Genomic DNA, 15508 nt, shown 5'->3' on the forward strand with positions numbered 1-15508 from the left:
CAGGAAACTCTGAGGAACGGAAGGGCAAAACGGAGCGTCCGGAGAAGACGTATTGTGACCAAAAATGATTTTAGCCTAATTCTAGACCCATCTAGCGTTGACTCTCCGCGGAAATCATTTGGCCTCATCTGTGGAACGGGGGTGTGAGATCTGCGAGATATTATATTATAGATAGATAGCATGGAGACATGGAAACGTACTGCACATGCTCGAAACTGAGACCGACGAGAGAGCTCCGACGGTTCTCTTCATTGACGAGTGCATCGATATCGCTTGTTGTGTTTTTTTTTTCAGATTCACTGAGAAGAAAGAAGGGCAAGTTGAGAAGTTGGTACTAGCTTGGAAATTCTCCTGTTTACTCAATGTTTACTCCACCGAAACCGGGCATCGCAGTTTGAACGGCTCGGCAAACGTTACTTGAAGTCCTCGAGGAAGGCAGGTGTATGAAAAATGAGGTTGAAAGGAGTGATATCGATTGTACCTTTCCATCCTTGTCTTGTCGGTGTTCAAGATTTACCCTTTCGCACGGAAACAATAGCCGTGCTTGTGGCGTACTGGCTGCCATATAACGTGGCAACGGCCGGCTGGATAACTTGCCCTTCACATGTAGATCCCCCTAGCTAGTACAACGTTGTTACTAACCCTTACGACTTATATAATCGGCTACCATTATCATTCTCCTAGTCCCCTATTGACAGAAGTAAATAATTATTTAACTTTGCTTTTAAAGTCTTGCCCCTGTGAGAGAACTAGAAGATCACTGAATAAGGATGTCCCAGTCGTCTCCCGTGTGGGAATGATCATGTAACAGCGCTAGTGCGTACGTTTATGCGTGCACCAGGCCCCGGGTAAATGAACCCTACTGGATTGTCACGGCGTATCCTTCAGCTTCCGAGGATGTTTTACCTGAAACAATGATGATCATTCAATCCGTTGACGGCACCTTTAGCTGCGAGGCTATTCCATTACGCAGCCTTGGCTCCTTGAGGCTTAGGCTCCTGGCCATCACCTGCTGTCATATACCCCGCCGTCTTCGTGCTGTCACCACAAATGGCAACGTGTTGCGTCCGACTACTTCCGCGCCTCCAATGACGATGATGAACAGCTGAATTGCAGATCATGTCATGCGTGTCTCTATGTTGTTCCATGGCGTTCCAAGGGCTTTCTTATCCCCGAAGTAAACAGCACTAGTGTCTGTCGGCGACCGCGACTAAGCTTCTTGCCATGGGATAAACCTGGCCCGCGAAGAGTCGCGAAACCGATCGGAACGGGTCCCTCCAAATCTACAAAGTCAGTCTTCCAAACCTCTTAAATAAACTTTTCCCTTTGCAACCCTGGTTCTTAGTACACCTATACTTAGCTTAGGGGTTAAACGTCTTCCAATGAAGTCACACCACTTGTTGGATCTTCAACTGGTCTACCGCGGATTCTTTCGGTCACTTAGCCACCAGTTGTCCCTAACCCATGCGTATCATTTCGTTGTTGACGGTGATCAACCTTGCCTTGATCAATCCCTTGTCCTCCGATTTTCAACGCATTTGACTCACGTGTACGAAGGGAATGAAAGCGGCCCGTCAATTATGCCGTTATTTTTGTGGCAACCCAAGTCGTCGGTGATCTCGATGATGCATATATGGACACAGGTCAGGGTACGCGACGCATGGGAAGTTATCTGATCGTACGTACGCACCATAGCCGTGTCCACATGATTCATGATAGCCAGCATAGCAGATCTTGGTGGCACTAGGACGTAGCTAATACAGTATGTATGTCCTTCGAAGTTTCGATACTACCAAGGATCACCGTTATCCTCACTGCCAGAATATAAGACAATCGCTGATCTGCCTGAACATTTTATCTGGCAAAACACCTTTTGCACATCAAGTTCTGCTGGCTCTTCATAATCATCCCGAATCAGTGGTTCATTGTATTGTGCCTACTTAAATTTAGCCTAGTGCTACGTAAATTTATGGAGCCTGTATATTCTGCCTCTCAGAATGCATTAAAAAGAAGGACCGCTAACGGGAGATTACTCGGGTTGCGGCCCTGCAGCTGCTGGTATAAGCTCACTGGGGCCGATCGTATTGACGGTGAACCTCGTAACCGGACTTTCCCGAACAAGCGCTAGTAGGCGAGTAGATGAAGCAAAATATCAATCTTGATCCAAGATAAGACTCTTACATCCACATCGACTATATGACTCTCCGGGTTTCGGCTTGGTGTCCAACGTGTCCAACGTGTCCAACAATCAGCACGACGTCACTTTCTCGTGCGTGATTCATGTACCATATCCATGTCGAGTCGCAGGAGTCGAGGCCTGGCGCGCTGTTAGAGATACCAGAGCATGCCAAGGATCTAGAACAAATGAGTGCTTCCATTCTATTAACCACTCATGGAATTTTATTGAGTCCGCGATCAACAACCAGCATTTCACTCAGCCTGACAGCTTTCTTGAATCACATGGGCAGCCACCATGCAGCCCAATTGCGCCATAAATACGTCTATCAGCACGTTCTGTCACTGCTTTAGCAGCCCCTTCAGAGTACGGCATTGAAGGTTAGAGCGCTTTACTTGCCCCATATGCATAAACAACCGGAATGACCGACGAACCAGGCTCTGTATAGCAGCACCACATGGGAATCATGGGAGCTCCTGCCACATGCTGCAACACTTTAGGAGCATTTAAGCTTAGGCTGATAGAGGAATGGAAGCGAAACATGGAAAGAACAGTTAATTTAACGATATAAAATTTCAGAGCAATGTAATACGATGCCGAGTGTAGAGTGCCAATGATATGGCGTGGTGTTACCATGGAGATCCTCGCAGGCTCGGTCCTCCAGATAACGACTCGCCGTTTGTAAGCTATCAAAGGGAAGTGAGTCTAGACGATGGAGAAGAAGAAGAAGTGCAATACCGCAGCATTAATCTGTTTATGAATCAAACACAAAACTAAGTTGCTAATCAGCAAGGTACGACAAGCAGCTCATAGATGAGACCTACAGTCCAAATATGACATGGCAGCATTATTCTGGTCTTCGACAAGCATGTCACTAAACTCAATTTCCGTCCCATCCATATTTTGGCGAACAAGAAGCATCTTCGGGGTGCGACCTCGCTGAGCGTAGCGATGCGTGAGTATATTTCTAACCTGAGCAGACAATCGAGTGTGAAGAACAGGGAGCTGGATCTGTGATAACGAAGGTCAAAGAAAGGATGTCTTAGCCAACCTGGGCACTGACGATATTCGGATCCAGAGCTAGGAGGTCATCCACGCCATATAGGTCAAGAAGTAATTGGGGGGAAACACTGGAACCGACCCAAAATATCATGAGATCTTCGTTATCTGATGGAAGGACGTAGGTAAAGAAGTTGTACCGAAAGAAGTGCGGCACAAACCTATTAGATAGACGCCGTTTGCTTCCATGTAGGTGTGGCTGTTCCGCATCAATGACGGAAAGGACATCTGACCTGTTGTGGGGTCTGGAAGCGCTATGCCATCTGCCAAGTCGTGGACCGCAAGCAGGCGGGGATAGAGATACTGCATTGTTGTGCGCACGCTCATAGATAGAATCTTCTGAGAATGATAGTTGCGCACGTCCGCGGATACATTACGACCTGCGTAAAGCATGTTGATCGACAAAAGCAAGAAACGGCCGAATCACAATAGCACACCTTTGAGGGGTTTGCACTTCATGATTGCTAGGGTGTATACAGGCAGAGCTCGAAATGCTTCAGGTATAATTAGCTGCGAAGCTTGTTAATGAAAGAGACGGAGATGATATCTGGCAAACTCGCCTGAGAGACAGCGGTAGCAGCCGCACAATTTCGCCGATAGCCGAGTAATATGGATGAACATCTATCAGTCAAGTCTTCTCGAATGTGAGCCATTCGTCGTGAAGTCAGTTTTGACATCGCTGGAATGAATGTGAGGAAAATCGATGGTGGTAAAGAGAAGCTAGAGTCGGACATTCCCTTGCTAAATGACACACTACGGCATCCATATCAGCATACCTAAAAACGTTGGCGGCCAAGTCTGCCACTTCCAAGGCAAGATTACATATTCGGACACGACGTTGGCCATCTAGTGTTGTATGGAGCACAGCGCACTGCAAGAATGCATACTCTCGAGCATCCAACTTGCGTGAGTGCTCGATATGCACGGATATGGCTTTATCGGAGTCAAGAATTCCAATGTCCAAGTCCGATACAGAACGCTCATGGAAATTTCCATAATAATTTGATATTCGAAGGCCTGCACAACATGCTCCTTCGTGACTTCTTTGGGGAAGATATTCATCGATAAACACTTACCATTGGAACATCGCACGCGCAATAAGCAATTGTACACTGTCGTCCGAGTTAGCAAACGCCGTAGTTGAGAAGTCAAAACGTGTTGATCTCGTGCAGGATTAAACCTAGGATGGAAAAACAGTTCGCCGCCAGTGGTAGAAGATACAATACCTGTGCAGCTGTTGCTTAGCAATGAGGGCACTGACAGCGGGAAAAAGAAAGACTTGCCAATGGATCCAATATCGATAGGTTTGCTCATCCCAAGGAACATACTGACACCAATACCCTCCTCTGAGCACTCCTCAGCAATGTCTCTCCATGTCTGATGACGAGGGAGGAACATAGTTCGCTCTTTTTCCGTGCCATATAATGAGGCTTGATCATGTAGTGGTTCAAGAGCACCGGGTCCGATTGCAGGTAATACACTCTGGAAAGCAATGATGTGCCCCCCTCGGCCTGCCTGCAGAGCATGTTTAAGCCTAGATCACGTGATTATTACCTGGGACGTACAAGCGAAGCTAGCCCAGCAAGTAGCGCTCCCCCAAGCGCTGCATTATCGATGACGGTATCTAGATAACGTTCCGGTAATGCCTTAAGTAGACCTTCGATAGCGGTCCTTAAGAAGCTAATGAGAGTGGCTTGAGAATTAAGGTAATGAACGTTCCTGACCTGGATTTCCAGGGGTCCACAAACAAGCCCTCACGCAAAGGAATAAAGACTTCTTCTAAATCGGAAACCACGATCATGCTTGCCAATGACGAGGCTGGCTAGAATTTGTCTATATCAACTTGATACAATGATGCGAGTTGTGCGCTTACAGACAGATCATAGAAGTGTAGAGAAGTGTCATATGTCAGAATCGCAAGCTGAGAACCTTGGGGGAAGGATGGCTCTAACCAAGTCCCGTCAAGGGAGGTACTGCCGTAGAGCAAATCTCGCAGAATATAACAAGCAGATTTAAGAAAGCCTGTTCGTATAGCTTCCAACGAGACGTCAAAGGCAAAAAGACAGTTCAGGGATTTGGGCTCGCGTGCTTGAGAGGAAGGAGGGTCGATCGAGAAATACGACGAACTCATCCTCGGCAGAGGTGGAGGCGCCCAGTACTCTTTTCCTGAGACTATGAAGTCAACAGTTCCCTTGTTCAATTCGGGACGGTTTGGAAGATCGATTCTCGTGAGGTTTGCATCCAGATTGCAAAAATAATCCGGCAATACTGAAAACCAAGACTGAGATGCCAGTCACTTTAAAGGTCACACCATGTCATACCTTGAGTTTCATGACCGCAAAGATTACATTTCCATCTCCATCCACCGGCAGTCCATGTACACCAAGGATTAATGTACCCTCTACACTTCTCGCACCGAGGAGGACCTGAATCACCACAGTCCACGACTGGGATAGACTCTTCGCGAGGATCAAGGTCTGCAAATGGCTGAAACACTGCCGCAAGGGGAATATCGCACTCTTTTGCCAGATAAGAGGAGCTTGGAAGGTTCCACGTTGATACTCTAACGTGTTTTGGACTCGAGTTTCCTGTAACAAAGGATTTACTTGATGACCTCGGAGCAAGACTCGAAGCCAAGGTAACAAATTGACAATGTCTGCAATGAGACCAGTATGGCATACGATTGTATGAAAAGGTGTTGTCTACGTCGCACCACGCATAGCACCTAGCCCGAGCGTTACATTCCTGGGAGGAAATAAGACTTACCTTGGTCAAACGCTGTAAAGTCGGACGTTGATAATGGTGGATTGTTCCCGGGTAACGTCATGAATGAATTTCCTTCCCATTTCTCCTTGTCAGATTCTATCACGTCAATTGGAGATGGCATCTGACTTGGGTCGATCCGAGGTCGCAACCCTGGGAAGTAAGTGTCAGCTAAAGAATCGCCAAGTGAAGAGGTTTCTGACGTTCCTTTGTAAGGATTCCCCAGCGCTGTGCGGCGGTTGTGGTATGTGTCTGTTTGCATGCATGTAGACTATCACACTGGCAACTTGGCAAGTGTAAGTAAGAGTCGTTGGCTGCTGTTGGAAACTGTTGTTTGGCAAGGGCTTTAGATCCAAACAAACTAAATTGATTACGCTTCAAGTCAGCTTGCACTGCCTTGCAGGCATGGCCACTCCGCAAGTTACTTCCATTCTACCCATCACAGATGCACAACTACCACAATCATCATCTGCTACATTCATCAAAGATATGACGTCAAACGGCACTTCCATTTATCCTCAACCTCATACACGGTCCCCTCCATTGACTGCCACTTCAGATAGTAACGAAAATACTATAGGCATGGGGCCGATGTCTAGTTCCATACATAATGGTGCAAATTTGATCCTAGATCTCATTAGGACTGAAAGACAACAGGCTTTCGAAGTTGGCCAGCGACAAATATCACATCTTCAGCAACAACATAAAGAGTGTCGCGTATCGTATTCGAAAGTGGTTCTGGAAGAATCAAACAAGCGACGTGATGCTGAGGATAAGGTTGCGTACCTTTCAAACGAACTGGCCAGATATACAAAGGGGGCCACTGAAGTACAGAATATCGCTTTGCAAGCTAGAGTAGACGCAACTACTGCACGGAACACCGCTTCTGAAGCTGAAAGAGCAGCAGATGAAGCTCGCAGCCACCTCATGGCGGTTCAGGATGCGCTTCAGCGAGTTGGGATTGCTGTTAGTCAAGATGACTCTGTAACATCTAACACGCCGAAGATAATATTGAGTGGGCCATGGCTCCAACTCATCCCATCCCAAATCCATAGCTCAGACACGTCACTTCCCGATCCCTCCAGTGCTCCAGATGACAAGCCGAGTTCTTCCCCTTCCCCTTCCCACCACATCAGCTCGCCATCAACATTTATTTCAACTATTACAGAACATATCAGTCACCTCAGCAACACATTGACCGCCGCTCAAAACAGTTGCAAAGATCTTGACGCCCAACGCAATCAGCTCCAGAGCGACCTTCGTAAGCTGTGCCACGATCGAAACGAGCTTGAAAGCTTAAAGATGGAAGCGGAACATAACACGGAGTTGCTTGGCCAATGGAAATTCAAACTTACAAAACTGGAAAATGAGACACAATTATTGAAAGTAGAGCGAGATGACGCAGTCAAGGCTAAAGCGGAGGCTGCCATTGCACTCGAAGAGACGAGGACCACCTCGGCAGCTAGTGCAGCCACTCTCAAATCGTATGTTTTCCTCCTGTCCTCTAATCGTTTCGTCCTACTAACAGGTGTTTCTAACAGCAACTTCGACCAGCTCTTTCAAGATCAACAACGTCAAGCCGAGGCGAATGCTGAAAAGATTCGGCAAGCAGGGAACTCTATTGAAACCAAATCTGTACAAATCCGTGACCTGCAGAACCGGCTCATGCAGATTACGGTCATCGTAAAAGAGTGGGAGGGTAAATACGATGCAGTCACGAAGGAGCGTGACTCCGAGAAGCAGCTCATGGTCGCTGAACGGCAGAAATACAAAGAGCATGTAAACGTTGAAACATGCGACGCCGTGGATGCTGACTGTACATCTAGAGAATGCTCTGTCCAAAAGGAACGGATAGACGATTTACAGAAGCAAATAGGAGCTAGCGTCTCGAAGGACGTTATGATGGCCAAGGTGTCACGAATAGAGGAGCTCGAAAAGGAACTGACGTCAATTCAGGCACACTATGCGAAGTCGAACCAGGAGAGAGATGAAGCCGTTGCTTTAGTCAAGTCTCGTGATGCACAAATCAAAGAGTTGCAGGAGAAACTCGCAGTATCTTCAAGTCGCAAATTAACGAAGGAGTGTGCACCGAAGAAAATCTCAGGTGGAAGTTTCAAAGAGAAGAAAGCTAGTCTATCTAGACCATCGGTCCCTCATGACCAGATCCAGTTCAGAGCGCCTGAGGCGCACCCTGAAGCCGTGTCGACAGGTCTGTGTGAATACTCTCAGATTCAGTATCTAGTACTAACTCTCACGACAAGCTGATCAACGGTCTAAGCAAATCACCGGTTCTAAGAAAATTGGGAAACTGAAGTCCAAGTCTTCAAGCACCGCACCGGGTTTCTCTGCCACTCGCCCGATGGAGATCGACTCAGCGTCATCGACTGACGTGGAAATCATCTCAGGACCGATACCAATAATCTCGCAGGACTCTAATAGTAAGTGACTATCGAATCATCCACCACATCTTTAGTCACCTGTACATTTATTAGCGAAGCAAAAGTCTCTCCGTACTGGATCGAACAAAACACCTTTAGGTGTTAATACTACCCAGACAGTCGACTCTCCTGCAGATAAGACTAGTCTCAAGCGTACTGCAGACACAAACGATACTTCCACGCCAGCTACAAAGCGGCCCAAACTCTTTCTAGACTCATCCGCTAGCTCCGTCGAGAAACCTGCGTCTGCCTTATCCAGCTCGCCGATTTCAACTCCTTTGGGGTCGAGATCTGTGACATCTTCCCCGGTCATTGCGAAGCCTGTTTTCAACTTTAAATTTCGAAAACATTCTGCACGAGCAAGTACTTCAGGTTCCTCGGGCGGTGTGACGTCGTCGAAAGCTATGGCTAGCTCACCAAATATACGCACATCCAAGAGCGTGGCTTCAACGGAAGGCCCTTCCGTGGGAGCCAGCGACGGTGGCGCGTATCGCAGATCAGTTAGCATTACCTCGGAAACTGAGCTTGCAGCGGAAAGCACGCTTGGGGCAAAACCCCGAGCCCGACTTTTGAGACATGGGCAAATCAAATCCCCCGTATCGATAGCTGGCGAGGTCAATAGCTCTAAGAGACATGCTGAATTCAAAAACTTCAACCCTGATGATATTCCTGCAAAGGAACAGCCCTCTGGGTCGCCGGCCCGTTCAACGACAGTGAGTGCAGAGCAGCCGCAAAACACACAAGCTCCAGCATCTGCCACCATTAGTAGAGAAGCCTCATCATCAGCATCTACAAAAAGCAGGCCGTCTTTGCTGTGCCAATTCAGTAGGTTTATCTTTTCAAGGACATTTCAATTGAATTCACCCGGCTCCTAGGCATCATAGATAACCCCTTGACACCTCCATCCAATTCTACTCCATCTCCGTCCCTTTCAACTGCCTCTGAGAATGCAGTTGATCGGAGCAAAGCCAATTCCTCTCGCGACACCATCTCAAAGGGTACCACACAGCCGGCAGGAGCTAAGTCTAACCCTAAAGGCCCGAGGTCATCGATGGCTATGTTACAAGTGACTCTAGAATCTTCTCCCAAAGCACCGAACTCGATGCTGGCGGCTAGATCGTCAGGAAAGGTACCCCAAAGGCCTAGAGCAACGATGAAAACGCCCAATACTGGAGATATCAAGAAAAGCACCTAAATTCCCCTTCGTGTTCCATTATTTTACATGATCAACTGGGCTCTCTAATTACCTTGTCCCTGTACAGTATTCGAATTCCCCGTGTACTTGTCTTACTCTCGTTTAATATGTTTTACGGGAAGCCGGTTTTCGTCGCTTGGACTTGTTGAACATGTCCACCGGTACCGCTTAGATGGTCAGTGCAATAGATTGAGATAAATCCAATGAGCACATGAAAAGTATGTCGCACCATTAACTGCAATCACTGCACCGAAAACGCAGTGACTCACTGACTGAGTACTGAGTGACTAAGAGTAGAATTCATATGAGTCAGACTCAAGCAAGACGCATCGCTCGCGCAATCACGGCGACGATAGCTAGGTATCATGTATTAAACCCAATCAACAATTTGTTTCGAGGGACAACTCAATTTTCAGCAAATCTTGTTCGGCTCCAAGGACTTACGCACGGGGGACACAAATAATATTTGTTGACACAGCAGGGAAACTGCTATTTTACCACCTTTTACCGCCAGTGAAATCACATTCGAAAGGTATTCTAGAGTGTTCTAAAACGCTCTAGCCAGGTCCAGATCTGCTTTTGATTGGAATTTTGCAAGAGGTAAACATTTAAACTGCTGAAATCCCCGATGTGTGACGTTCAGCATAATTAGGGTGATTGGCACCAAATTTGACCTTGAACAAGTGTGCTTCAAAGCCTGCATTCTCGTGCTTTTACATATTTCTGCTACTATGGGGGAGTGGGCAAGGAGTGGGTTATGTAGGTTTCGCAATGGTCTCGTTGAGATGGCTCCTGAGATCTGAGATGCATCAGGCTCCGACAAAACACGTTTTGGTACAGATAACGATGAGATGTGGTTCAAGAAGCCTCACAACTTCACCTTCAAACCATACTCCCTGGTCTCCCCCCATAAACTCCATACGAACGCATCCTCCGGCACTAGCCCACGCCTGACTATTTCTTCATACGCAGCCTTCACCTGGTCAGGACCATAAATCCGCCGGAGTGTCACACTCCAGGTTCCACAGTCGGACATAAGCATGGTCCAAGCTTCCTTCTGCATCTGAGCGATGGCAGAAACTGAAAGCTGCTGCTTGCGGATAGAAAGCCATTCGGGCATGAAAAAATGTTCCAGTTTTGGGTCAATTCCCTGTGAGACGTCTGAATCAGAACCCCAGCTAGCAGACGAAGGTTCGATTGTAGAAGCTGATATGTTCGTCAAGCCGAGCGCAATGCATGTGGCGAGTTCAGAGTCGCCACACGCGCGAAAATGGTCGCGCACTCTGGCGTTAAGTGCATCATTACCTGCAACGTCTACATATATCCAATGTCCCCGTGGGAGGTTCCCGAGTGACGTATCAAATGATACATAGTCAAAAGTGTGGTCGTACAGGCCAAGAGATTTCGTAAAAGCGAGATTCTTCGTTGACGTGAGTCCAATTACCCGTCTTGTCGGACTCCCCTGTAGAGAGTTACGCCTGCGAATCAGATAGGCCAGGCAGAAGGCAGTCTTTGAAGAGGCAGAAGATATAAGGATATGAGTAGACCCTCCCTTGTAATTGGACGAATTGAGCCAGTCCTCGCACCAAAATGAAGTCCAGAAAAGAGGGCGATAGAGCATTGTGAGATCTTCCGCAGTTGGCGATGGATCATATAACGGGTCCGCGGCGCACCGCGTAATCTGATTGTATGGTCGGCGGTCTATGGCAATTAGCGTGTGCCTTCGTGAATCAATGGATCAACCAAATCACCTGGAGGAAGATGAGGTCGGGGCACAAAGAAAGCATATTTGTTCACGTCTGGGGATACTGAGAGCAAAAGATATCGTGCTGGGGCGAAGTATCCATACACTCTTTCTCCAGTATGAACTTTGGGGTGTGTGGACTTGATAATGGTACCAAAACCCCACACGGGGGTCACACCGTGAGTTTTTGAAGAGGCTCCTTCTGCCTCTGGAGCGTGGTGAAATTCAAAATACCTACCATGCCGAAGTGAGTAGGTGAAATGTCTAATATTGTGGGAAAGGATAGACCTAAAGTGCAAAGCCTCGCCCAAAGCTTGATATGTCATATTATTTGTGGAGAAACCGAAGCGGTCGACTTCTAGCAGGACATGATCATTAGGAATAGTCTGTGGCACTTCACATTTGACTATTATCGCTTGATTGGGATCCTGACCAGAAGACGCCCTCGGGTGACAGAGTATCAAGTTTTCCATATATTGCACGTTGGCATTCAGTTTCGACAGATGAGGCCAGGCTCGATACAATAATGGCACTGGTACTGTGGTTGAAGCGAGACTTGAGTGACAATGAGTCTAGTAAGGTGGGGAACGATGTATGCACCGCCACTGGGGTGACATTAGCTCCGGTTGATTAGTAAGCGGTGAGCGGACTTCCCCTTCCTACAGACTCCGTACGCCAAGTCCATACTGGACTTCTCGTTTCACACTTTCTGTTTGAACGCAGCAGGACGAGATAGAGAGAAAATAACTCATGATGCATAGGCGGTTCTGCCAATGACAGGATATAGAGAGGTTCCAGCTGTATTAAGTTATATTTTTCGCTAAAGAAGTTGATTGTACACTTGCTGGTACTTCTATTATTATTGTATTCTTGCTTCACAATGAGTGGCTTGGATCGTTATTGAAGTGCAGGAACACTTCAGCAACGGGCTCGATGCGCGGCGGAGCAAACCGCGCCAGACACGATAGAGAGGAATGAGTCACCGCCGATCGCCGAAAGGATATGCTGAAGAGTCCGAAGAACGACGGGCAGGAAGATTGCTGGAAAAATAGGAGACGAAGGCAATATTACGAGAAACAATCGCAATGTGCAATGATGAATGGTATTTCTGGTTTTAATAATGCGAATACGAGGGGTGGGTTGGACGAATATGCGATCATCGTACGGGACGACACGGTGCCATTCTAGTAGGGCGGGCGTTTGAACTCGTTGCTGATGATCTGTGCCTCGGGGTCGAATTCGTCGTCTTTCACGATTTTGCCACTGGCGTCGTACTCAGCAACCGAGCGATCAGGACTGGCGAATGTGTCCATCTGGGCATATGGTATTCAGAATGCAGAAGGAGGTGTCTGTGGCAAACTTTACCTGAACGTGTACACTGTCGCCTTTCTTGACGGAAATGCGACGATTTGTGCTAGCGTTACTCCTGAATGCGAGTGTTGAGCCCTGGGTGGAACTGCGTGTGAAGACAAGGGATAAGTTGAAAAACGTTCAAAAGGAACTGAGAACGTACGTGAAAAGCTCTGGGCCTTGAGAGGTAAAGTTGGTTAATCTTCGTACGACGCGACATGCTACAATCTGGAAATGCATGTTAGCATACACTCAAAAGACTACATTTGTGCAAACCGTTGATGCGATGGCAGCAGGGACATTCGCAATGATCGACAGGACTGCATTCAAGTTTATGAGCATGAAGATCGTCGCCATCAAGTTTGCCAAAAATCTGGGGTAAACATTGAATAAGCGAAGGCGCAGCATACAGCGAACGTACGCAATAGCAAAGTAGATTAGACCGTCTCCAAATATAAGCTTGATAAGTTTGGAACGACCATTAGCCGGGAACGCAAGTTTCCAGCCAGTTAAGCACAAGACTGTGAAGTCAAACGCCATGGAGTAAATGAAGGTAATGGCGAGAATTTGGTTGTCGGTGTAGATGATGACACATTCTCCATCTACCCATGCAGCCTTCAACAAAATCCCTGGAGAAATTAATTGTTAAATCCGCATATATGCGCCAGTTTAGCGGTCGAATTGCGCGTACCATGAAGGAGGAATGACCAATGACCCAGAATGATCAGAATAAGGGCGGTAACTACATATTTGTTCTGCGACCATACCGCCATGCTATAGTGCGTGTCAGTTGCAACAGGCCATAAATATATACGTTCGCGACCGACGTTCGCAATGACAGATTAATGCTGGCTAAGCCTATTGCAGTGTTTCCAAAGATCTGATTGAAGGTATACAATGCTTGGCAATTGACCTCGGATGTCACGTTGAGCGCAATAGAGCTAATGTGCTTCATCAAAACAGGTAGAGCGAATGAAGAGACGGAACTTACATTCCGATTAATGCGAAAAGTAAACTATAGCGACCAGAAAAGTAGAAGATCTGTCACAGATTATTGTTCGAGGAGGGGTCCACTCAGATGTTATGGATGCTTACCAAGGGCCATCGGAATCGCCTCTTGCCCGAGATGAACTGCCAGTCAAAATCCAGGGAACTAACGAACTCCCATCTGCGCCGTATCAGCGACAATCCTTGATTCACTTGAACGCATCTTACATGTAGAGCCCAAAGAGTACATGCATAAACTTGCTGAATGCCTCTACTCACACCATGTAAGGCCAATAAATCCAAACGAGATATTTCTGACGTACCAGCGTTGGCGACTAGCGTCTCTTGGGAGTGCCAGTCGACCATGGTAGCTTTCGGATGCACGAGGACGATAGTACAGAGGGGGATGACCTGAAGAGGCCTGAAAATGAAGGTTTTCCTTAAGTAGGGTACGGAGTGCTTGAAGGGGCTTGTTCTTGCCATATATGCGAGCAGCTTCTAACGAAACTCGAACAATATTATCTTACATGGAACCAGCTGTGACTGCAACGCAAAAATACGTAAGGCTCCACAGGCATCGCTCGGAACTCAAATATACGGGGGCACTCAGTCGGGCCCTACCGCTCATGACCAGAGCTGCTCTCCCCAAAAACAGCGGAGTTCATGAAATAAGGGGTATGAGTTCGATAATCTTTGGAACCTGTGACAGTGGCACCTGCCACTTTAAAGTTCAGAGAATCCCGCGAATTACACATGTAACTCGTCGGCACACCTGCCAACTTCAGAGCAAAACAGTTCTACTTCGTCGAATGTCTTGTTTAGTACCGGTAGTACTTGGAAAGAGAAAGTGACAAACCACCAACAGAACCATCCTTCTTGAGCTTGTGCCATGTGAACGTGTCGTAGCAAAAATAGTATGTTCTGTCACCTATATGGGTTATGAAAGCAATTAGATGTAAGGAGGTTAAGGATGCAGAGGAGACTGGGTAGACCGATATCATGATCATATGCATTCACTGGTAACGCAAAAAAATCAGCATCGAAAGTTTTACTTCCGATAACCTGGACTATAATAAAACATAGTTGCACAGGTACCAAGAAAGCCGTTTGCAGCTGAACGTCAGATCTTGAAGTCTCTGGGGTTGTGCACGTTGTCGATGAACTTGTCCCCCGTTCGCTGACTAAGCGATTCCTTACCGTTGTCATTGCGTCCTTTCAGTTGAACTTTATGTTCCGACGGACGAGGTTTCACGATTTCTTCCTACTGACAAGAGGCCGCACATTTTGCTCGGAGACTTGAGGCTGGGCGCTGACGCCGAGGACCGAGGTACAAATCAAGTTCCCCGTGATGATTAAGTGCATGCCACAGACTTGGATCAGCGCGGTCGTAACATTGTAATGTCAACGTTCTATCCACTGATTGCAGCCATGGCAGCACCAGCGCAGGTCTCTAGCATATTTAGGCCGAGCCGATGGTTTCCAAAAAGTGATCCAACCAATCAAGAGTCGAAGGAGGCATTTAGCGTGGCGACGGACGACACAGCTGCGGCTACTCATTGTGTTGAAGAGCTAGTACATCTTGATTTCTTCGCTTATCACTGTTCACTACGATGACACTGCGGCAAGCCAACTCAGTTGGTGTACGGCAAAGATTCAACGGACATTCTGTAAACAAGTTACAGCTATCATGCAGCTAACGTCACGAACGGTATGTATGGCTTCTTTCAGACAAGAAGTTCTTTGCCTGATCCCTTGCAGATCGCTAGAGCTGTACACGAAACTACTAGACTAGGATC

The 15508-nt window shown here is 47.3% G+C and overlaps 4 protein-coding genes across 4 annotated transcripts; 1 reads left to right on the forward strand and 3 right to left on the reverse strand.

The window, feature by feature from the left end:
* Window positions 1-2805: 2805 nt before the first annotated feature.
* On the reverse strand, window positions 2806-6264 carry EDB93DRAFT_1239537 (uncharacterized protein; the record flags this gene model as incomplete). The annotated part of the gene is made up of 16 exons (XM_041451645.1): window positions 2806-2862; window positions 2915-2949; window positions 3001-3187; window positions 3240-3343; window positions 3397-3615; window positions 3673-3745; window positions 3805-3914; window positions 3968-4252; window positions 4312-4461; window positions 4519-4750; window positions 4801-4906; window positions 4960-5057; window positions 5109-5503; window positions 5557-5823; window positions 6002-6122; window positions 6202-6264. 16 exons carry the CDS (start codon window positions 6262-6264, stop codon window positions 2806-2808), a joined length of 2502 nt encoding a protein of 833 aa, XP_041309689.1.
* Window positions 6265-6337: 73 nt separating this feature from the next.
* EDB93DRAFT_1269129 (uncharacterized protein) lies at window positions 6338-10002 on the forward strand. The gene is made up of 5 exons (XM_041454293.1): window positions 6338-7482; window positions 7540-8207; window positions 8260-8436; window positions 8491-9261; window positions 9312-10002. Exons 1-5 carry the CDS (start codon window positions 6404-6406, stop codon window positions 9629-9631), a joined length of 3015 nt encoding a protein of 1004 aa, XP_041309690.1. The 5' UTR covers window positions 6338-6403; the 3' UTR covers window positions 9632-10002.
* A 175-nt stretch (window positions 10003-10177) lies between these two features.
* Window positions 10178-11966, reverse strand: EDB93DRAFT_1132941 (uncharacterized protein). Its single transcript, XM_041449018.1, has 3 exons — window positions 11664-11966; window positions 11383-11609; window positions 10178-11332 (listed from the first exon to the last, which is right to left on the reverse strand). The coding sequence occupies exons 1-3, from the start codon at window positions 11846-11848 to the stop codon at window positions 10500-10502; spliced, it is 1245 nt and encodes a 414-aa protein (XP_041309691.1). The 5' UTR covers window positions 11849-11966; the 3' UTR covers window positions 10178-10499.
* A 186-nt stretch (window positions 11967-12152) lies between these two features.
* Window positions 12153-14433, reverse strand: EDB93DRAFT_1132943 (uncharacterized protein). Its single transcript, XM_041449019.1, has 11 exons — window positions 14036-14433; window positions 13941-13983; window positions 13821-13893; window positions 13717-13766; window positions 13553-13666; window positions 13417-13499; window positions 13147-13354; window positions 13002-13098; window positions 12889-12953; window positions 12741-12831; window positions 12153-12688 (listed from the first exon to the last, which is right to left on the reverse strand). Exons 1-11 carry the CDS (start codon window positions 14193-14195, stop codon window positions 12560-12562), a joined length of 1113 nt encoding a protein of 370 aa, XP_041309692.1. The 5' UTR covers window positions 14196-14433; the 3' UTR covers window positions 12153-12559.
* Window positions 14434-15508: the final 1075 nt, after the last annotated feature.

The sequence above is a fragment of the Suillus bovinus genome (genome assembly GCF_016758785.1).
Source record: "Suillus bovinus strain UH-Sbo-P2 chromosome Unknown EDB93scaffold_14, whole genome shotgun sequence".
Classification (NCBI taxonomy): domain Eukaryota; kingdom Fungi; phylum Basidiomycota; class Agaricomycetes; order Boletales; family Suillaceae; genus Suillus; species Suillus bovinus.

Excerpts from the sequence above, each read along its gene's own strand:
- EDB93DRAFT_1132943 (XM_041449019.1), bottom strand. The coding sequence starts at position 14,195 with ATGGCAAGAACAAGCCCCTTCAAGCACTCCGTACCCTACTTAAGGAAA. Across the intron at positions 13,984-14,035 it reads GACGCTAGTCGCCAACGCTG|AGGCATTCAGCAAGTTTATG; the intron begins GTACGTCAGAAA and ends TGGTGTGAGTAG. Across the intron at positions 13,767-13,820 it reads GGCGATTCCGATGGCCCTTG|ATCTTCTACTTTTCTGGTCG; the intron begins GTAAGCATCCAT and ends AATCTGTGACAG.
- EDB93DRAFT_1269129 (XM_041454293.1), top strand. The coding sequence starts at position 6,404 with ATGGCCACTCCGCAAGTTACTTCCATTCTACCCATCACAGATGCACAA. Across the intron at positions 7,483-7,539 it reads AGTGCAGCCACTCTCAAATC|CAACTTCGACCAGCTCTTTC; the intron begins GTATGTTTTCCT and ends TGTTTCTAACAG. Across the intron at positions 8,208-8,259 it reads CCCTGAAGCCGTGTCGACAG|CTGATCAACGGTCTAAGCAA; the intron begins GTCTGTGTGAAT and ends TCTCACGACAAG.
- EDB93DRAFT_1132941 (XM_041449018.1), bottom strand. The coding sequence starts at position 11,848 with ATGGAAAACTTGATACTCTGTCACCCGAGGGCGTCTTCTGGTCAGGAT. Across the intron at positions 11,610-11,663 it reads GGCGAGGCTTTGCACTTTAG|GTATTTTGAATTTCACCACG; the intron begins GTCTATCCTTTC and ends TCGGCATGGTAG. Across the intron at positions 11,333-11,382 it reads CCGACCTCATCTTCCTCCAG|ACCGCCGACCATACAATCAG; the intron begins GTGATTTGGTTG and ends TAATTGCCATAG.